The following is a 23,746-nucleotide window of genomic DNA, read 5'->3' as shown; positions in this document are numbered from 1 at the left end:
TGCCGTGGAGTGAGACCTGACTCATAGCAACCCCTCCTTGGGTTTCCAAGGCAATATCACTACGGAAGTAGATTGCCCAACCTTCCTTCCAAGAAATGGCTGGTGGGTTTGAACCGCAAGCCTTCTGGTTAGCAGTCAAGTGCCTTAGGCACTACACTACCAGAGTTCCCTTGCAATACTTAGTAAACATAATTGCAATGAAATTTTGGTCACTACCAAAGTATATAGGCCAGCCTCACAACGAATTTCACAGAAGTTAATTGCCTACCAATATTGTGACAGATATTGGCCATATCAATGAACATCTTGCACAGGTACCTAAAATCTGCACTCAATGAGAAGAAACTCACCATTTTACTTAAGTGTCAACTATTTTGTAGTAGCTAAAGTTACGGAAAGAAGAGCTAGTAATGCATTGGTTAAAGCATTTGGCTACTAACTAAGAGATTGGTGGTTTAAACCCCCCAGCTCTTCCACAGAAGAAAGATGAGGCAGTCTGCTTTCATAAAGATTTACAGCCTTGAAAATCTTATGGGGCAGTTCCAATCTGTCCTATAAGGTTGGTCTGAGTTGGAGTCAACTTGGTAATAGTGGGTTTGGGTTATCTTTTATGTACACATCTGAAAAAATAAATAATTTCTTAATATCATCTAAGACTCAGCCAATTTGCCTCTAAAATGTCCACTGGTCGCATTTATTGACTTGTCTCTTGTAGGAACTGTTGAGCTGGCCCTGACTCATAGTGCCCTATGTACAGCAGAACAAAACAAAACACCACCCTCACAATCATTGCTTTGTTTGAGCTTATTATTGCTGCTAATGTGTCATTCCATCTTGTTAAGGGTCTTCTTTTTTTTTCTGACCCTCTTCAGTCTATTTTAGTTTACAACAGTTCCCCCTAGGTCCCTTGCTTTTAAAAAAAATGTGACTTATCTCTTTAAGCCATTAAGTCATTTGTCTTGTAGAATTCTGATACTCTGGATTTGGCTGCCTATAACTTTGAGGTATCATTTAACATGCTATTCTTTGCCTGTATATCCATTTTGCCTTTACCTTGTATGGAGACCATGGAGAGCCATTGGATCGTTCTTAGCATGGGCATGACATAGTCACATTTTATAGTTGGAAGGAGACATTGAGAGGAGTGCGAAAGAGAATTGAAGAAGAAAATAGGAGTAGAAGGAAATGTGAAGGCCATTCAATGGTAGCAATAGAAAGAGACAACTATTAAGAGGTATTTTTGTGGTGGACACTGCAGAACTTGACTGATTCCTCTTGGCAAGGAAAAGAGAAGACTAGAGTATATTTTGAATTTGAACAACTGGATAGTGATACTATCAACTGACAACAAAAACATAAAACACATGTTTTAGAACAAAAATTGGGGTTTGGAAGTAATGAGTTTGAGATGTTTTTTGAACTTTTAGTAGTGGCTTCTATTCAGTAGTAGGAAATATGGACCTAAGTCTGAGGAGAGAGAGAAAACTGGAGATAGGTATGTGCGGGTTGAATCTGGAGCAGCGAGTGAGGAATGAGTAGAGCACAGGAAAATGAAAGCTAAGACAATAGACTACTGTTTAGGTAACTTTGGTGATGAAGGAAGAGAGGAGTAAACAGAGCCAGTAACTGAAATGAGAAAAGAGATTTTTTTGGACTAGAGGGGCCTGAGAATACATAAATAAGGAGAAAATATTGAGATATTAGAGATATTGAAAAAAGAATTAATTGGTGCAATGAGGAAAGGAAATATGTCAGTGATCAAGAACATAGGTGGTTTTTTAGAAATATGGATTCCACTGCTTTACCTCAAACATGTAGCATTTAGAATCTCTGAATGTGGTGTTAGGAATCTGACTTTTATAAATCTACAGATGAGTACATTTACATTAAGAACAACTGACATAGTGTGTTCTGCTTTTTTTTTTTTTTTTAATATTATTCCAATTAAAAGCATGATCATGGTAGTATTTTTAGTACCATTTTTCTTAGACAATAAACATCCACACTTTCCAAATATATACATTTCTACACACACACACACACACACACACACACACTTTGTTGTAATTTAATGCCCAGATAAAGCAGAAGTTTTGGGTGAGGCTTTCAGTATATGTGGGCATTATTTTTAAATAATCCCAGTTTTGCAGAGTGTTTGCAGAAAGAAGACCACAGCGAGCAAATAAAATACAGAGGTTAATTACTTACTCTCCTCTTGACTTGCAACTTCTCTTCTACATTAGGATCACCCTTGATGTCATCAGGAGCTCCACTAGCTGCTCAGATCCCAAGCAAAGGGATGGAATGAAAATTAGGCAAGCAAAGAGACGGGCTATCTAAATGCAAAGTAATGTTAATAATGATGAGAGTAATCATCTCGCCCTATCTGACCTTTGCTGTTTCATGACATTAAAGCTATTTTCTTTAATTTCCATGGCATTTATTCTTGAACTAAAGGAACCACCATGGTATAATTCATTTTACCATTTTACATTTAAAGGAGTGCCTTCTAATTTTAAAGGTAGTTAACTCTTGGCTATCCATGCTAGTGGTGAGGGGCAGAGCCAGGAACAAACAAAATTACAGTTACGTTCTTCCCAGAATAAAATTCAAAGATACAGTTGACTTTTAAAGTATCAAAGAATTATTTGACCAGACAGAGCAAAATAGACTAACAAATGCACTTGGTCTCTGTGACTGATGGGTACTTTCTGAAACTACCTGCTTTTATGAATTGGCGTTGACCCAGTGGTAATGGTTTTTTTTTTTTAAAGTATTCTATGAAGTTTAGGCAAAACTTTCAGGCCTCTAAAGAAGACTGTAATGAAAAAGGCACAACCAAAGATAGATGTAGGCTTATAGCATCAGAAACTTAGTGGCCTGACATTGTCTTATAGTAAACTAACCAATCATGGGAAAACTGAACAAAATTGAACAAAAGCCATAGCTTATCATTTTGTATTGTAGTTAGGAAACTCTGATAAAGAAGAATGGAGGGCAGGGATTGTTCAATAGTATAATAATTCTCCCCTTCCATGGAGCAGACTTGTTTTGATTTCCAGTCAATGAACCTCATGTGCAGCCACTATCCCTCCTTCATTGGAGGCTTGTACATTGCTGTGATGCTGAACAGGATTCAGGGGAGCTTCCAGACTGAGACAAACTACCAAGAAAAGCCTAGTAATCTAGTTGCAAAAATCAGTCAACGAAATCCCTGTGGATCACAACAGTCCAATCTGTAACTGGTCATGAGGATGGCACAGGACTGAACAACTTTTTGTTCCATTGTGCATGGAGTCAATGCAAGCTGGGAACTAACTCAATGACAGGCTAACAATAATTAGAAGAAAGAAAACAATAGGTTCCATGTATTAAGCACTAGGCATATCACATAATTCACTCTTTCATTCCTTACAACAAACCACTTTAAAATCACTTTTTAAATAACTATTAGCCTTTGTGCAATGTTACAAAGCTAACAAGTGGCAGAGATATAAAACTAGAACTATTTCCACCAAACCATGATGCCTTCAAATTAACTTTGAATACTGTTTAAAAAATGATGTATAGATTGAGAATCACAATGGACATTACCATGTTAAAGGATCTGAAAAATTATATATGGTAGGACAATTTGTTTAGCCTTTTTACGAACTGCTTAACTAAGGATATATGTTTTTTTCAGTACTGCTTATTAATATTTCATTGGACACTGGTTTAGAAAAAATATATTGAAAGTAACCTATTTAATGGAGAGACTTCATGGATTGGTCAAGCATAACAAACTGTCTAGTCTTCTATTAGGCTTTGCTTTAACCATTGCATTGTTGTACGCCCAAAGACAGAGTAAGAACGGATAATGGAATAATCACTCCAGGAGATAGGTTCTGGATCTCCATGTAGATAAGAAACTCTTCAACTTTCCTACCTGCATAGTAGTGCTTTGGTCTCCAACACGTTAAGACGATGTCTGCTTTCCACTTTGCACCTGTGCCTGCAATTACTAAAGCAGACCAGGCAGAATAATTGATTCAGGCAGCAATTGCTGATCACATTCTGATTAATCTACAAAGATAATGTGCAATGGAGAAGAGAGCAATTAGTCCACAAGTTCAAAGACTGAATAATTCAGGGTCTATACCCTTCTTTATTTTTGTAACTAAGTTTCTAATTGTATAAATTTTCCACTTCTTCTGCTTGTATAAGTAAAAGCCATATGCAATTTTCTGCCTGAAAAACATGACCAAATTCTCTTGGCTCCAAAGAATGTGGAGCAGTAAGTGCAAGTATAAGTCTGCAAAGTTTGCATCAGACTGAGTATAAATTTCTTACAGCACTGGAAACAACAGCTTGTGTTTGCTAACGAGAAACAGATGTTGTGATGAAAAACTAAGGTGGTAAGAAACCTGTTCAATAGATAGAGGAAATTTGAATTCCCTAAGCATTTTAGATTCTCTATCAGCCATTGGTATTTTGTGTAGATGAAATATCAATACTCCTTTAGGACTTCTTGCATTTTTAATACCCAAAGCTCAACATTTTTAAAAAACTTGTTAAGAGGAAATATAACTTTAAAAAATGAGCTAAAACAACATATATAGCATCTGTTCTCTAAGCAATTTGAAAGCTTATGTAGTGCCAAATATTACTATCCTCATTTTTGCAGAGAGAGAGAAGTGGAAATGATACATAATTTACTCTTATAATCTGCTAACATGGTATAAATTGGTTTTGGGATATTTATTGGATTCCAGGAAATTAAATTATTTCCGGATGAGATTTCTATGCCACTACAATGCATTCTTCAGCATATAGGAAGATTTCTTGTTTAATAATGAATAGGTTTTTATTTATACTATTAGTTTTAAATCAATGCTACTTTTAAGTATGCACATCCCAGCCCATGGATGCAATCATATTCACAAATGCCTGAATTGAACTGCACTTCCACCCCATGGCTCCCCAATTGTTTCAGAGAGTCCCCAGGACAGCATCTCATCAAGTTCACAAGAAAATCTATACATGAGCTTATCTTCTGGACTCCTGGACAAAACACCCCAGGAACTACCTTTGCTGGTAGTGCTTCTTATGAAAACACTAGTCCATTTGGGATAGCTGCCTTCTGAGCCAGCCTCTCCTGATCCTTCAGTTAGTAAACTACTATGGGAGCTCTGGTAGCATAGTGGCTAAGACACTTGCCTGCTAACCAGACGGCTGGCGGTTCAAACCCACCAGCCACTCCTCAGAAGGAAGTTTGGGCAATCCTACTTCCGTAGTGATACTGCCTCGGAAACCCAAGGAGGGGTCGCTATAAGTCGGGGCCGACTCCACGGCACATAACAACAACAATATGGTTTGTGTAATGGGGTAAAGGTGCAAGGGAGAGAGAACTGATCCTCTTCCCAACTTTGTTTCAGTAGTTGCCACCAAAGCACTGAAGCAGAATCCTGAGGATTAGTCTTACAAACCCCTGCTGAGAAAGTGCACTGCCACCCCAGATATGCTGACTCAGAATCTATGTCGCACAAGATCCCCAGGTGATTCTTATGTATACAGAATAATCACATGGGGATCACTAAGACTCACCTGGGGACCTTGTTAAATACAGGTTCTGAGTCAGTATATCTGGGGTGGAAGTGCTCGTTTTCAGCAGGGGGTCAAACTGGACCAAACTAGTTGGAAACTCTGCTACCCCAGCAGGTGGACTCCACCTAGTGTCAGCTTATGCCCAGCCAAAATATATAGCTGTGACTAAGCAGCTCAATTTGTAAAACGCAACATCAGTGTCACCTGGAAGCTATTAGAAATATAGAAACTCAGGAGCCACCCAAGCCTACTAAATCATAATTTACATTTTAACAAGATTCCCTGGTGACTCACATGCACAGTAAGTATGAGAAATTCTGGTCAGAGCATGGTACTCAAGAAAGGTAGGTTCTAATCACATGTGATTTTGCTAGCTTTATATTGTTTTGTAACCACAGTGTTCATGCCAACCCCAGCTGGCCATCATGTAGTTGGTTGCTACTAATGACAATAGACTTGAACAAATCTATCACTATACTATTAAGGGAAAATTATTTTAAAAATTTGCTATTAACAATGAGTCAAGATAATTAGTCACCAAGATTAATGCATTTAAAAAGGTAAATACCTAAACAAATAGCAAAAATCCATTAATTTAATAGTATTTAATGGATTACATTTTCTCAGTTTGAAGTTAGTATCTGACATTTATTATGATGTTCATCTAAACTTTTATGTGAACAGAGGGGAATCATCTTAGCAATTGGCAGAATATCACTAGGAAATGTGAGTTTTGGATGAGTAGTAAAGATAAATGCATTTCAACTGTGCACATATTCTTTCTAAATCTTGGAGCCTGACAATAAAATGTTAGAAGCAAAGCATGCTGTTTGTGAAAGAATTGAATTGAACATATTTTAATAAGCCTTTTTGGAGTGTTCATTGTTAGATACACTGGGAAAACCCAGAGTTCTCAATGAATCACAATCTAGTGGGAAAGCAAATACACAGTGCCAGATCTAATGTGTGTGATGTAATAGACCAGTTAATAGATATAAGATACATAATAGATATAATAGACAATTACAGTGAAGTGGGAGAGAATACAGGGGATGATTACATTATTTTCAAGTTCTCCTCAAAGAAAACCTTTGATATTTTCTGTTCTCAGTCTATTACTCTTCTAACCTGAATGTTCTCATGAGTATTTCATATATTACTATTGTTTACTATATATTAAAAAATAAAATAAAATAAACTCACTACCATCGATTCAGATCAGACTCATACCCCTCCTTGGGTGTCCGAGGTGGCATCTCTATGGAAGTAGATTGCCCAACCTTCCTTCTGAGGAGTGGCTGGTGCGTTTCAACTGCCAGCCTTCTGGTTAGCAGTCAAATGCCTTAGGCATTACACCACCAGAAAATATTTGGCATATTTCTCAAAGTTATATTTCTTTTTCTTTTCTATGTCTCAAATATTATATTCGTATTTCAACTCCCCGAAGTATATTTCTACTTGATTCTCCTATATGTACTTCAACCTCTCAAAAACTGAGCTCATTGTCTTTCTCCTTCCTGTATTCCTTACCTCAGGAAAAAGTCACCCGGTTACTAAACTAAAAACCTGCACATCAGTTTGGCAACCCCTTGTCTTCATGCCATCATCTAATCAATCTCTTATAAAATTTAGCCAGTTGGCATTTCCATTTAATTTCTTTCCAACAATCCCCTTCCACCACCTCTCCATGCCACCACATGGTTGTATAAACCTCTATTATATCATTATCAAACAGTATTGTAACTCTCTGTTTTTTCTATCTTCTCTACTCAACTACGAGTCCTTTGAAGTAAAGGAGTCTATTTTAATCTTTTTATCTTCAGAGTCTAGTAGAAGGACTGACACATATAATAGGTAAAAAATAATTTTTTTTAATAGTTTTTTTGACATTAAATGATGTTTAGTTTAGTTTTGAAAAACCAACTACCCAGCTGCCATCAAGTTGATTCTGACACATGGTGACCCATGTATGGCAGAGTAGACCTCTGCTCTACAGCGTTTTCAATGTTGATTTTTCAGAAGTAGATCACCAAGTCTTTCTGTTAGCAGATGTTAGCCATTTGAATGATCCAGGGATTCTCAATAGCTTCTAGCGTAGTACAAAACTGATGGCACTAAATTTTTATGTTCTATTCTGTGGACCTCCCTTAAAAAAAAAAAAGAAAATTGTACACCTTTCCACAGAACTGCTTTCCAGACAGATTTTTGCTTTTACAATTCAATGGGAAAGGAATATTTTGAACCACTGCATGGTAGTATTGACTACCAGCCTACAGCCCAGTTTTGCTGTGTCAGCATGTTGTGTATGAGTGTGTGTGTGTGTGTGTGTGTGTGTGTTGCAGAATATGCGGGTACAAATTATGTGAACATTGTCATTGGTCTTTGTCCTTATTTTTCTTTAGAGTAATTATAATGTAAACATTTTGATACTAGTGAAAAGGAATGTAGGTCTCAATCATAACAGTAATAAGAGATGGAAATCCTCCAGTTTTTCAAAAGCTAGGAATCTTTAGCTTCCCTTTGATGCTGTTGGATTTAAGCAAGTTAGGTACAGAGTTGCTGAGAAAAAGAATAAATTTATTTACTTATTAGATATGTGAATGATATGTTAAAAATATATTGTCAGTAATTGTGTCTAAAGGGAATGATACAATTAAGGATTTTATCTTTTTTTTTTTTTATTGCTTTAGGAGTAGAATTTTATTAGGAGTAAAGTTTATAAAAATATTTGTATAAATATATATAAAATAGGATCATTTCCACTTTTCTCCCATTTATATGGTAACCATATTCTATGGACGTATTTTTATGGCTAACAGTGTGACAGGATATTTAAAATTTGCGTAATTTTAGAAAATCTGAGACAGACAAATCTGTTGCCTGACTGACATGTGAGAGGAGCATAGAGCATTTCTTTATTTTACCAGGAAATCAATTGAGTATTTATTTTTATGTTTTTTAAATTCCATTAACAAAGATTAGCTTGGTAAACATCAGGGAAAAAACATTATTACCATTTGACAATTTAACTGCATACAAGCCCTATAAGCAGGCCTGCCATTTTAAACATACTCAGTATTTTTAACAATAAAACATTGAAAAAAATTTATTCCTTGATTTTTTTTTTTTTGTTGTTAGTTTGTACTCATTTGGGTAATACGTGAGTATTATACAAAACTCAAAACCAACTGCCATTGAGTTGCTTCTGACTCATAGCGACAGTTTAGGAGAGAGTAGAACTGCCCATAGGGTTTCCAGAGCTGTAATCTTTACAGAAGCTAACTGTCTCAAAGCCTCATCTTTTTGTCATGGATTTGCTTGTGGGTTTGAACTACTGGCCTTTGGTTAGCAGCTGTATGCTTTAACTACTGCACCACCAAAGCTCCTTAATGAGTAGATTATCATTCAAAGGGATGTCACGATTCAGTCCAGGGCTGAGAGTAAAAGGCTCAAAAAATGTAATTGCTGAGAGGAACTATGATTCAGTAACTCTAGGGGGAAAAAAAATTCTTCTGGGAAAAATTGCCTTTTGGCAGCTTTAAGTATCATTTTTTTGCACTCCCGCCTCTCAAAGCCTCACAAATGGATGTTTTTAGTATATATAACCAGAAAAAAAAGGTGTTCTTCTGAAGGAGAGAGAGGTGAAAAGTCTTTTGAAAACTGGGTTAGGATGGATTTGAACAGATCTCTTTTCTTACACTGCAAAAAACCTTTCTTTTGTTATCATATCTTCAAGTGGGATCAACTTGTAAAGAATTCAGTTTCCCTAAAGAGGTTTCAGGTCTTCAGTTATATAGCAGAAAATAGAAGATAGCTCTCTATCTGGATACGGTTATCATTACCATTTGATAAGATAATCCAAATATCAATTAATTCTCTCAAACAAAGGTGAAGAAGCTAAAGCTTTTAGTTGGTTTATGTGAGGGGATTATACATTCACTTTGATATATTTATCATTTTCTAAGTAATGTAATGATAGCCATTATCTATTCCGTTAAGCTTAAAAGTGTGTTCTGAGTGCACTTTTTAGTAGTGATCTGACATTCAAGTAGATATTTATTATCTCGAAGACACTACTGTTTTCTGGGATTTTGCCAGTGCCTGCTGCTTGGTCTCTTTCTCTGCCATTTCCTCTTTCACATTTCGTATTAGAATAGAAACAAAACTATCCAGCTCCCAAATCGCCTGAATGTATGTCACACCTGGAACATATTTCATGCTGTCCCCTCTCTACTGTAAATTTTCCACTCCTTTATGTAGGTAACTCCTATTGATACTTCAAAACTCAACTCACTGCTGTTTTCTCCAGGAAGCCTTTTCTAATCAGCTGAGCTAGGCTGGATTTACTTTGTACACCATCCCGTAGCTCTCTGCATGATCTTTCTGTCAATGTGGAGTATGTTAATGTCCTAAAGTGTTCATTTCCTCTAAAAGACTGAGCTCTTTGAAAAGAAGGACCACTACTTTTGAATCATCAATTTACACTGATTATGAATTAAGTGATCGATCAATTAATTAATTAAATGCTCACTGGAGTACATTGGTGAGAATCTTAATTTGTTAGTGCTACACAACAGAAAATAACAGAGATGGATGGCTTTAGGATGGAAAGTTGTTTTCCCACAGTTCTGGAGGCTAGAAGTAGGAATTCAGGAGGTAGATCATAGAAGGTGCTTTCTAGTTTCTTTCAGCTTTTAGTAGCTGCTGACAATCCCTGGTGTTCCTGGGCTTATTTAGATACATTGCAGATACATCTTCTGTGTAAATCTGTCTTTCCTCTGTGTGCTTATGTCTGGGTCTATTTAGCTCTTTTCGTAACTCAGAAGCGATTCAGTTTAGAGTCAACCCTACTCTAGTATGACTATAATAATATAACAAAAGAAAGTGCCTAATTCCACACAGGGTTATATATGCGGGTCCAGGGGTTAGGACTTCAACATACATTTTAGGGAGATACAATCCATCCATAACAGGGAATATAATAGCTTCCTGTCTTCTTGGACTTCATTTTATTGAGAACATAGACACACAGATACATAATGATTCTATGGGAATACAATAGCGCAAAACAGAATTACATAATTTAGATTTAAGATCAGGGAAGTCTTTGGGAAAATTGCAGTTGGATTTAAGACCTGAAAGATGAGTAGCAATCATTATCAGGGAAAAAAATAGGAGCAGAAGAATTCCTAACAGAGGGACTAGCACTTAGAGAAGGCTGAGTGTATGAACTTGTATTATGTTTTCTTGTAACACTCACAGGACTTTTTTAAGGATTAATTTAAATGAAATAAAGTACACCAATCTTATAGGTACAGCTAGAAATTTTAACACACGTACAGACTCATGTAACCACAACCCAGAATTAGAGAACATTTTATCACACCCAAAATTTTCTCTATGCCCCTGTTCCAGACAATTCCATCCCAGAGATAACCACTATTCTGGCTTCTATCACACAGTTTGATGCTTTTCAAGAACAGAAACAAGGTTAGTGAGATGAATATAGGGAGCAAGGGGGATAGAAAAGAGATAGCATTGATTGCATTTAAGCTGTTAATGTTATTGAAAACTAAGAGAATTTCTCCCAATTTTAAATCGTATTTTATATTTTCTATGTCAGCAAAATGTACTCAATCATTCATTCATTTTATTTTTCTACCACCAATAGGAATATTACTTAGAATTTTTATAATAACTAGCCACTCCTTGGAAGGAAGGTTGGGCAATCTACTTCCGTAGTGATACTGCCTCGGAAACCCAAGGGGGGGTCGCTGTGAGTCGATCTGACTCCAAGGCACATAACAACAACAACAAGCCTTAAAGCAAACCAAACTAAACTCAATGCCATTGAGTAGATTCTGACTCATAGCAAACTCCGTTGGGTTTCTGAGGCAGTAAACTTTACAGATGTAAATTGCCCAGTCTTCCATCCGCAGAGTGGCTGGTGGATTTGAACTGCCAACCTTCTGGCAGTCCTTATGACTGTGGAAAAAATCTTCCATCTTTGTTTATAGGTAATTGTAATGAGTTTAAAATTATAACTGAACAGAGGAATTTCCATATTGTTTTATTTACATCCTCAAAATATGATTCACTGTTTACAAAGTATTAGAAACAAATACTGCAAAGAGATAAACTCTTGAATACTTCTACCCATAATTTAGGATTCATTTATTAAATTAATTTTGTGCCAAACAATTTTAAAGAACATTTACATGTTGTTTAGGTAATTGAGGTAAGTGGACATCCTATAGTTAACCAAAATATCTTTTATTTGTTTGGCTTTCTTTATTTGAACAATCAGTCATTTTTCCAATTAACCTAATTAATTTTGGTTTGTTTCCTCATTTTGAAAACCTGATACTCATTTCATGTTCATCATCTAATTGGTAAAATCATGAAAAGTGGAAAGGGTTTTAAAACCAATAAAAATAAATGCTTCCACCGCTAGGGAATTTCTTGTTATGGTTGTTGTTAGGTGCTGATAATTCGGCTCTGACTCATAGTGACCCTATGCACTACAGAACAAAGTGCTGCCTGGTCGCATGCTATCCTCACAATCCTTGCTATACTTGAGCCCATCGTTGCAGCCGCTGTATCAATTCATTTCGTTGAGGGCCTTTCTGTTTTTCACTGACCAAACATAATACCCTTCTCCAGGAAATCATCCCTTTTGACAACATATCCAAAGTAGGTGAGACAAAGTCTGGCCATTTCTACTTCTAAGGAGCTTTGCAACTGCACTTGTTCCAGAACAGATTTGTCCTAGAATTTGGGCATTACTTAGTAGCCAATTTTTCCATATATTTTCTTTATTACATATAGAAAAATAATTAAATAGAGATATGAAAATATGTGTGTGTCTCTACAGTTCTGGAATGAATTGTAATCATTGATCATGCATGACATCATAGAGAATGGTGTAAATTGTGCTTTGCATTTCCATGTGTAGTTTATTTCCTTTATTGAGACATGGTTATTGGCAACATTTTCTTACAGTAGGTCATGCATTGTTGTTTGTAATATCAGTACAACTTTTTTTCATTCTCTTTCTCTCTAGTGCGATTTAATACAGGCAAAAAATATTGAATTCTGATGGGTGGCTTTTGTTTATACATCCTGGGGAAGATGGGTTACCTAAATACCAAAGTGCTTAACAATTTGCTACAGGATAGAATTGAAAGGCTTCCTCCTTACACTTGGGAAAATGCATCCTTTGTAGAAAGTTTTACTACTCTTAACAGGTGATCAGGATAACTCAGCTGCTCTAGCTCTGAATTTCCTTGGTAACCAGATTTTTTTCCATTTAATTCTCAAATCACTTAACAACACTAGACTGACATTTAATGCACATCTCTTGTACACCAGGCATTAGGAAAGAGAGATGAAGCATTATCTTGATACTTAAAATCTCTTACTAAATAACTAAATCAAAGACCATTTTTTCTAGCTACTTTTCTTTATAACATACACATTGGACTACGGTGTATTCAAATACATAAATGAGTTAAACACATCAAGGAGTTGAATAAGTAAAAGGATGTTCAAATCTTTCTTATACCTTCTTCTGTGCTTTTGAGACTTACGTTTGTTTTTCATATATTTTTATTTCAGCTGAAAGAGACATCAGTGTCTACTGTGGGGTGCAGGCCATTACAATGAAGATTAATTTTTGCACCGTACTTTTCTCGGGTTATTCGGAAACAGATCTGGCACTGAATGGAAGGCATGGGGATTCCCACTGCAGGGGGTTCATAAATAACAACACCTTTCCTGCAGTGGTCATTTTCATCATCAATCTGAGCACCTTGGAGGGCTGTGGAAACAACTTAGTGGTAAGATTAGTGTGAAATTGTGTGCTAAGTCTGAGGTCATAACTAAAAAAACCCTTCCATTTCATGAAGTAATCAGAAGACCAATCTATTTTAAGGGAAAAATTTTTCCAATAAAACTGAACAAAACACCTTGCTGATTTGAGGCTTCCACTACCAAATACATAATTCTATCTTCCAATAATGGTTCTGTTTATACTAGCTGGGAGGTTGAGGGTCCTGATACTTGGTAGGAGATTGGCTGAGCTACTCTCTAGGCATCATTACTTTGTGTAATATTGATGGCTATTTCTCTACGGTTTATCATTAGCCATTCTATTCATGCTTTTTATGGAAGTGTCTGGTATTACAAAAAGTGTTTAGTACAGTAAGTTTGGCAGTGAGCCACTTGTCCTACTGCTTTTTTTTAGTAACTTCATCGAGAAAGAAAGCTGAAAGGATGGGAAATTTGGAATTATCTAGGTTTCATGTTTACCGTTGAGTGATGCATATCAGTGCTTTGTAAAAGAAGGCTGTCAGCATCTCTAACGTGAAATTCTTCATTGTGTGGGCCTTTCCTTTGCATTTCAAAATGTTTATTATGCCCGGTCTTATGCACGGAACCCCACTAGCACACTCTTTCCAGTCATTGTGATGATGAAAACACTGTTCCAAACATTTCCACTCAGGATAAGGACCACTTGTCTATGTCATTCATTTACTTATTCATGCATTGAACACTAAAAAATACAGTTGCATAAAGAATAAACTATCTGTTGTTGTTTTTAGGCACCATGGAGTCACTTCTAACTTATATCGCCACTATGTATAACAGAATGAAGCACTGCGTGATACTGCACCATCCTCACAGTTGTTACTATGTTTGAGCCCATTGTTGCAGCCAGCGTACCAATCCATCTTGTTGAGGGACTTCTTTTTTTTTTTTTTTTTACCGACCCTCTACTTTACCAAGCATAATGTCCTTTTCCAGGGATTGGTCCCTCCTGATAATATATCCAAAGTACGAGAGGCAAAGTCACTCCAACCTTACTTCTAAGGAGCATTCTGGCTGTACTTCCAAGCCAGATAAATTTGTTCTTCTGGGCATCTATGGTATATTCAAGACTCTTCACCAATACCATAAATCAAAAGCATCAATTCATCTTTGCTCTTCCTTATTGGTGGTCCAGCCTATTGGAAGGATATGAGGTGACTGAAAATACTATGGCTTGGGTCAGGTTCACCTTATCCTCAGAGTGACATCTTTGCTTTTGAACATTTCAAAAATGTCTTTTGTTGAATATTTATCCAATGCAACATCATGTGACTTCATGACTGCTACGTCCGTAGTATGGACTGTGGATACAAGTAAAATGAAATCCTTGATAGCTTCAATCTTTTCTCCATTGTACATATTGTTGCTTATTGTTCCAGTTGTGAGGATTTTCATTTTCTTTTTGTGGAGGTGTAATCCATACTTGAGGGCTGCAGTCTTTGATCTTCATCAGTAAGTGCTTCAAATCTTCACTTTCAACAAGTGAGATTGTGTCCTCTGCATACTGTAGGGTGTTAACAAGTTGTCTTTCATTCCTGATTCCCTGTTCTTCTTCATATATTCCAGCTTCTCAGATTATTTGCTTAGCATACAGATTGAATAAGTATGGTGAAAGGATACAACTCTGATGCACATCTTTTATGATTTTAAATGATACAGTATCCCCTTTTTCTATTCCAGTGATTACCTCTTGGTCTACAAGTTCCACATGAGCACAATTAACTGTTTTGTAATTCCTATTCTTTGCAATGTTATCCTTAATTTGTTATGAATGCCTTTGCATAGTCAATAAAACACTGGTAAACATTTTTCTGATATTCTCTGCTTTCAGCCAACATCCATTTGGTATCAGCAACGATATCCCTCATTCCACATCCTCTTCTGAATTTGGCTTTAATTTCTGGCTGTTCTCTGTTGATGTACTGCTACAACGATCTTTAAATTATCATCAGCAAAACTGTATTCATATGAGATATTAATGCTATTGTTCAATAACGTCCACATCCTGTTGTGTCACCTTTCCTTGGAATGGGCACAAATATCTTCTGGTTGGTTGGCCAGGTATCTGTCTTCCAATTTTCTTGGCATAGACAAGTGAGTACTGCCAGTATTACATCCATTTCTTTTTTAAAAACATTTTATTGTGATTTGAGTGAAAGTTAACAGAGCAAATTCATTTTCTATACAGCAGTTCATATATAGTTTGTCTCATGACATTGACTGGAATTTCCCATGCAACAGCTCTCTTCCCACTTCCTCCCTATAGATATCTCTTCCTTGTGTCTTCTATGCAGTTCTGTCCCCACCCAGCAAGGTGTCTCCATGTGTATATGTTGTTGTGGTTGTTGTTAGGTGCCGTCGAGTCGTCTTCGACTCATAGCAACCCTATGCACAGCAGAATGAAACACTGCCCAGTCCCTTACCAGCTCCACAATTACTGCTGTACTTGAGCCCATTGCTGCAGCGACTGTGTCAATCCATCTTGTTGAGGGCCTTCCCCTCTTTTATCGACCCTCCACCTTACCAAGCATGGCATCCTTCTCCAGAAAATGGTCCCTTCTGATAACTTGACCAAAGTAGGTGAGATGAAGTCTGGCCATTTCACTTCCAAGGAGCTTTCCGGCTGCACTTCCTTCAGGACAGATTTGTTAGTTCTTTTAACAGTCCATAGAACTTTCAACATTCTTCACCAGCACTACAACTCAAAAGAATCAATCCTTCTTTGGTCTTCCTTATTCATTGTCCAGCTCTCACATGCATATGAGGTGATTGAAAATGTCATGGCTTGTGTCAGGGGCACCTTAGTCCTCAAGGAGACATCTTTGCTCCTCAGCACTTGAAAGAGGTCCTTTGCAGCTGACTTGCCCAGTGCTATATGTCGTCTGACTTCTTGACTGCTGCTTCCATTGGCATCAATTGTTAGAACCAAGCAATGTGAAGTCTTTGACAACTTCAATATTTTCTCCATTTATCATGATGCTGCTTGTTGGTCCAATTGTAAGGATTTTCATTTTCTTTGAATTGAGGTGTAGTCTGTACGGCAGACAATACCTTTCAATCCTCATCAATAAGTGCTTCAAGTCATCTTCAATTTCAGCAAGCAAAGTTGTGTCATCAACATATCGCAGGTTGTTAATGATTCTTCCTCCAGCCTTGATGCCATGTTCTTCTTCATGTAGTTCAGCCTCTCTAATTATTTGCTCAACATATAGATTGAATAAGTATGGTGAAAGGACACAACCCTGATGCACCCCTTTCTTGATTTTAAACCATGCAGTATCCCCTTGTTCTGTTCTAATGACAGCCTCCTGGTCTATGTACAGGTTCCTCATGAGTACAATTAAGTGTTCTGAAATTCTCATTCTTCTCAATGTTAGCTACAATTTGTTATGATCCACACAATCGAATGCTTTTTTATACTCAATAAAACACAAGTAAACATCTTTCTGGTATTCTCTGCTTTGAACCAAGATCCATCTGCCATCCACAATGATATCCCTTGTTCCACGTTCTTCTGAATCTGGCTTGCACCTCTGGAAATTCTCTGCCAATATACTGCTGCAACCATTCTCGAACTATCTTCAGTAAGGTTTAACTTGCATGCAATATTAATGATATTGTTCAATAATTTCCACATTCTGTGGTATCACCTTTCTTTGAAATCAGTACAAATATAGATCTCTTCCAGTCAGGTGTCCAGGTAGCTGTCTTCCAAATCTCTTGGCATAACTGAGTGCCTCAAGTGGGGAATCTGTTTGTTGAAACATCTCAATGGGTTTTCCGTCAATTCCTGGTGCCTTATTCTTCACCAATTTCTTCAGTGCAGCTTTGACTTCTTCCTTCAGTACCATTGGTTCTTGATCATATGGTACCTCCTGAAATGGATGAAGATTGACCAGTTCTTTTTGGTACAGTGACTCTGTGTATTCCTTCCATCTTCTTTTGATGTTTCCTGCATCGTTCAATATTTTTCCCATAGAATCTTTCAATATGGGAACTCAAAGCTTAAATTTTTTCTTCAGTTCTTTCAGCTTGAGAAATCTGGATCATATTACCTTTTAGTTTTCTAACTACAGGTCTTTGCACATTTCATTAGAGTAATTGGCTTTGTCTGCTCTAGCTGCTCTTTGAAATCCTTTGTTCAGCTCTTTTATCTTGTCATTTCTTCCATTTGCTTTGGCTACTCTCCACTCAAGGGCAAGTTTCAGAGTCTATTCTGTCATCCATTTTGGTCTTTTCCTTTTTTCTAATCTTTTTAATGCTTTTTGCTTTCTTCATGGATGATGAGCTTGATGTCATCCCACAATTCTTCTGGTTTTCAGCCATTGGTGTTCAGTGCATCAAATCTGTTCTTCAGATGGTCTCTAAATTCAGGAGGGATAAATTCAAGATCATATTTTGGCTCTCGTGGACTTGTTTTAATTGGCTTCAACTTCAAGTTGAACTTTCATATGAGCAGTTGATAGTCTGTTCCAATCAGCTCCTGGCCTAGTTTGGCTCAAGATATTGAGCTACTCTACCACCTCTTGCCACAGATGTAGTCACTCTGATTCCTGTGTACTCCATCTGGTGAAGTCTACGTGCATAGCCACCATTTGTGTTGTTGAAAAAAGATATTTGCAGTGAATAAGTTGTTGGTCTCACAAAATTCTATCAGATGATCTCCAACATTATTTCTGTCAGCAAGGCCAAATTTTTCACTACCTGTGATTCTTCTTTGTTTTCAACTTTTGCATTCCAGTCACCAGTCATAATTAACACATTTTGATTGCACGATTGGTCAATTTCAGACTCCAGAAGTCCATAAAAATCTTCAATTTCCTCATCTTTTGCTTTGGTGGTTGGTGCATAACTTTGAATAATAACCGTATTAACTGGTATTCCTTGTAGACCTATGGATATTATCTTATCACTGACAGCATTGTACTTCAGGACAGATCTTGAAACATCCTTTGTGATGATGAATGCCATGACATTCCTCTTCAAATTTTCATTCCTGGCATAGTAGATCATATGGTTGTCTGATTCAAAATGTTCAAAACCAGTCCATTTCAGCTCACTAATGCCTAGGATATCAATCTTTATGCGTTCCATTTCATTTTTGACAACTTTCAATTTTCTTAGATTCACACTTCATACATTCCATGTTCTTATTGTTGGATGTTTGCAGCTCTTTCTCCTCAATTTCAGTTGTGTCCTGACAGCAAATGGAGGTCTCTAAAGGTTTACTATATTCATATCAGTAAGGTTGGTTCTGTTCTGATGATGCCACTCTTTTCTAGTCATATTTTGAAAGCTTTCTGACCTTTCTTTTAAAGGTCATCCTCCTACACTGTATCAGACAGTGTTTCTGGGCTATTTGTATAGTTGCCTAGTATTGTAACAGACAGTACTTCTTTGCTATTCATAAGTTTTTCCCTGGCCAATTCTTTGAGAAGTGGATGACCTCTTTCTTCTTCCTAGTCTGTCTCAGTCTACAAGCTGCACCAAAAAACTGTGCATCATGTTCAACCCTGCTGGCATTTGAGACACTGGTGGCACAGCTTCAAGTGTCAGAGCAACAGGCCACCACAGTATGACAAACAGACAGACAAGTTTGTCTCCCTTAGTTGTTTGAGACCTCTCCTTACCTGGATCCCTGCCATTTGTTTGCTCTGTCTTGGATGACCTGGCTTTCCTCTCCTTTCCCTTCCACTTTTCCTGTCACTTGGGGATTGGGGCCTGGGTCCCTCCCCTTACCTTGATCCCTCTGCCACTTCCTAGCTCTGTCCTGGATGCCCTGGCTTTCCTCCCCACACCCTACTTTTCCTGCTGCTTGGGGATTGAGGCCTGGATCCCACCCCTTACCTGGACCCCTCTGCCACTTGCTCACTCTCTCCTGGATGCCCTGGCTTTCCTTCCTGTGCATATACTGCCCTTCTATTCTCTCATGATTGATCTCTCCAAGGAGTCTATCTACCTAATGTAAGTGTTCAGCTTATATGGCTGTCTTTTGTTTGGCTGGAAGCTGGGTTCAATTCCAGACCTGAAGGGCAGCTAGGGGCCATAGTCTCAGGTATTCCACCAGACTCAATCAGACCAGCAAACATGGTCCTTTTTTTTTTTAAATGATTTTGAGTTTTATTCCACATTGTTCTCCCACTCTGTCTAGGATCTCCTACATAGATCCCCCTCCATAGATCCACTGGTTGACAGTGGTAACCAGGCACCATCTAGTTCTTCTGGTCTCATAGTCATATAGGTTGAGGATCACATGGTATACCAGTCCCTTGGACTAATTGTTTCCATGCATCTTTGGTTTTCTTCATTCTTCTTTGCTCTTGCTGAGGAAAGACCCATTGTTGCATTTAGATGACTGCTTGCAAGCTTTTAAGATCCCTGTCGCTACTCACCAAAGTAGGATGTGGAACAATGATTTTATGTAGTACGTTAGACCAATCCTGAGCCCACAGATCCAACTACTTACTTCCTCTGGGTAGCTGTCTGTGGCCAAGAAGTGACTACAAACTTGTCCCTTGTCAACTCTACTATGTAACTGGGAATTCTTACAGAATGTACAAATACACTTGTAGAAACATTGTCTGCCAACCCTATACATGGTCTTGGGCACACTCGCCCCTGCATACACATACCTGATCATTCAGCCTATCCCCATCTATCCACCCATATATCAATGTTTGTCATTACTGACAATGCAGTACTGTATGTGCTAAAAGGTTCATCTTTGTTGTCTGTACCTTGCATGCAGCTCTCTACGGCTTCCTCTTCCTCAATTTCACAGTGTCGATCACTCACATTTGGTACATTACCCTTCCCTTCACCCAAATCGATATTTGTCTCCACCTATCTAACAGTGTTCCTTCCCCTCTCCTCCCATCGCTGGTAACCAACAAAGAAAATTTCCTTCCATGTATAAACTTTTCCTTGACTTTTTACAATAACAGACTGATACAATATTTGTCCTTTTGTGATTGACTTATTTCCCTCAAAATCTCCCCCAAGTTCATCCATATTTATGTGGTGTTTTGCAGATGCTTTGTTATTCTTTAGGGTTGCATAGTGTTCTACTGGGTATATGTACCATAATTTGATTATCCATTCTGTGCACTTAGGTTCTTTCCATCTTTTTGTTGTTGTAAATAGTGCAACATTGAACATGGGTGTGCATATATCTGTTCTTGTCCTGGCTCTCATTTCTTTAGGATATATACCTACAAATGGAATGGCTGGGTCAAATGGCTTTTCTAATTCCAACTTTTTAAGGAAACTCCCTACTGCTTTCCACAGTGGTTGTGTCATTTGACAGTCCCAACCAGCAGTGTATGAGAGTCCCAATATCTCCACATCCTTGCTTGCATTTGTTACTTTCTGTCTTGTTGAACTTTACTACTAGTGCTGGGGCAAGATGGGATCTCATTGTTTTGATTTGCATCTCTCTAATGGCTAATGATTGTGAATATTACTTCATGTGTTTGTTGGCCATCTGAATATCTTCTTTACTGAAGTGTCTATTCATGTCTTCTGCCTATTTTTAATTGGATTTTTTCTCTTTTTGTTGTTGAGGTGTTAAGAGTTTTCCATAAATTTTAGAGAGAAGTCCCTTGTCAGAAAAGTCATTGCCAAATATTTTTTCCCAATCGGTGATTCTTTTTTTTTTTTAACTCTTTTGGAGAAGTTTTTGAAAGCATATAAAATTTTAATTTTTAGAAGGTGGCATTCATGTAGTTTCTCTTCTGCTGTTTGTGCATTTTGGGTTATGCTTGACAGTCAATTCATGCCATATATTGTTGTTGTTGTTGTTATGTGCCGTCGAGTCAGACCCGACTCATAGCGACCTCTCCTTGGGTTTCTGAGGCAGTATCACTACAAAAGTAGATTGCCCCATCTTCCATATATTAAAGCCCCTAAATTTGCCTCTAGTTTTTCCTTGAGGAACTTTATAGTTTTAGGATTCATATTTAAGTCTTTGATCCATCTGGAGTTAGTTTTTGTGTATAGTGTGTGGAACAGATCTTGTTTCATTTTCCTGCAAGTGACTATCCTCTTTTGCCAGCACCATTGGTTAAACAGACAATCCCCTCCCCATTTATTGGATATAAGCTGACCATAGGTCAATGGATCTATTTCTGGATTCTCAAATCTATTCCATTGGTCTATGTATCTGTCATTGAATCAAGACCAGGCAGTTTTGACTACTGTGGCTGTATAATACTAGGTTTTGAGATCTGGGAGCATGAGACCTCCTACATTGTTGTTCTTCAATAGCGCTTTGCTTATCTGAGATCTCTTTCTTTTCCTTATAAAGTTTTAGTGATTGGTTTTTCCATATCCTTAAGGAATATTGATGGGATCTGGATTGAGATTGCATTGAATGTATAGATTTCTTTGGGTGGAAACAACATTTTCACAATGTTCAATCTTCTTATCCATGAGCATGGTATGTTCTTCCATTTATGTAGATCTCTTATAGTTTCTTGAAGGAGTATTTTGTAGTTTTCTTTGTATAGGTCTTTTGTATTCCTGGTAAGATTTAGTCCCAAATATTTTATTTTTTTGGTAGCTATTGTAAATGGTATTGATTTCCTTATTTCTTTTTCAGCAATCTCTTTGCTAGTGTAGAGGAATATAAGTGATTTTAGTATGTCCATCTTGTATCCTGCCAATATGCTGTATCTTTCAATTAGTTCCAGTAGTTCTTTTTTTTTCTTTTTCTTTTTTTTTTGCCGAGTCTCTATGTATAGGATCATATCATCAGAAAATAGGAATAGTTTGACTTCTTCCTAACCATTTTGGATGCTAAGACTTTCAATACAATATTGAATAGAAGTAGTGATAGAAGGAATCTGTGTCTGGTTCCTGTTTGCAAGGGAATGCTTTCAGTCTCTCTCCATTAAGAATAATGTTGGCTGTTGGTTTTGCATAGATGCCCTTTATTATGTTGAAGAATGTCCCTTCTATTCCAATTTTGCTGAGAGTTTTGATCAGGAATGGGTGTTGGATTTTATCAAATGCCTTTTTTGCATCAATTGATATGATCTTGTAGTTCTTTTCCTTTGTATTATTTATGTGATGGATGATGTTGATTGTTTTTCTAATGTTGAACCATCCTTGCATACCTGATATGAACCCCACTTGGTCATAATGAATTACTTTTTGAATATGTTGTTGTAGTCTATTGGCTAGGATTTTGTTGAAGATTTTTGCATCTCTATTCATGAGGGATATTGTTCTGTAGTTTTCCTTTTGAATGATGTCTTTGCCTGGTTTGGGTATCAAGGTTATGCTTGCTTCATAAAATGAATTTGGGAGGATTCCATCCTCTTCTATGTTCTGGAATAGATTGAGTAGGATTGGTGTCAGTTCTTCTCTGAATGTTTGGTAGAATTCTTTGGTGAAATCATCTTGGCCAGGACTTTTTTTTTGTTGGTAATTCTGTTTGGTTTCTTCTTTTGTTATGGATCTGTTCAACTTTTCCACATCAGTCTGTGTTAGTTTAGGTAAGTGGTATGTTTCTAGAAATCTGTCTATTTCTTCTAGATTTGCAAGTTTGTTGCAGTAACAGTTCTTCATAGTATCCTGATATTGTCCTTTATATTTTAGTTGCTTCGGTTTATGTTATCCAATTCATTTCTTATTAATATTATTTGTATTCTCTCCCTCTTTTCCTTTGTTCAATTTGCCAGAGGTTTGTCAAATTTACTAATCTTTCAAAAAAAAAAAAAAAAAAAATTCTTGATTTTCTCTATTCTCTTTATATATTTTTTTTCATTAATTTCTTGCAAATCTTTATTATTTCCTTCTTCTGGTAACTGTAGGCTTTTCTTGCTGTTCTTTTCCTAATTGTTGGAGATGTTGGGATAAAGCATTGATTTTGGCTCTTTCTTTTCTGTTGATGTGTGCATTTATTGCTATTTATTGACCTCTGATCACTGCTTTTACTGGGTCCCATAGATTTTTATATGTCGTATTTTCAGTCTCATTTGATTCAAGGAATTTTTCAGTTCATTTTTTATTTATTCTATTACACCGTCTTTCTTAAGGAGAGTGTTGTTCAGTTTTCATTTGTTTGCTTTTTTTCTGTTGATCTTCCTATTGTTGATTTCTAATTTGATAGCTTTTCTGATTATCTAGTGCTGGTCTGACAGGAATATACCACAAATGGAATGGCCTTAACAAACAGGAGTTTATTGTCTTACAGTTTGGAGGCTTTAAGTCCAAGTTCAAAGTGCCAGGCTCTAGGGGCTGGGTAAAAGCCTCTCAACCTTGGGGTCCAGCTCTGCCTCCTGCTCCC

At 37.1% G+C, this 23,746-nt stretch overlaps 1 protein-coding gene across 1 annotated transcript in view; it reads left to right on the top strand.

Moving 5' to 3' along the window:
- ZPLD1 (zona pellucida like domain containing 1) overlaps window positions 1-23,746 on the top strand; it is a 79,754-nt gene that overhangs the window by 705 nt on the left and 55,303 nt on the right. The window contains exon 2 of the mRNA XM_007945765.2: window positions 13,204-13,424. Coding sequence (XP_007943956.1) covers window positions 13,204-13,424 — 221 coding nt within the window. The remainder of the gene's footprint in view (window positions 1-13,203; window positions 13,425-23,746) is intronic.

This window comes from Orycteropus afer, unplaced genomic scaffold, assembly GCF_000298275.1.
Source record: "Orycteropus afer afer isolate SDZICR_OR568_19922 unplaced genomic scaffold, OryAfe1.0 scaffold00143, whole genome shotgun sequence".
NCBI lineage: Eukaryota > Metazoa > Chordata > Mammalia > Tubulidentata > Orycteropodidae > Orycteropus > Orycteropus afer.
This window is presented reverse-complemented; position numbering and strand designations above follow the sequence as displayed.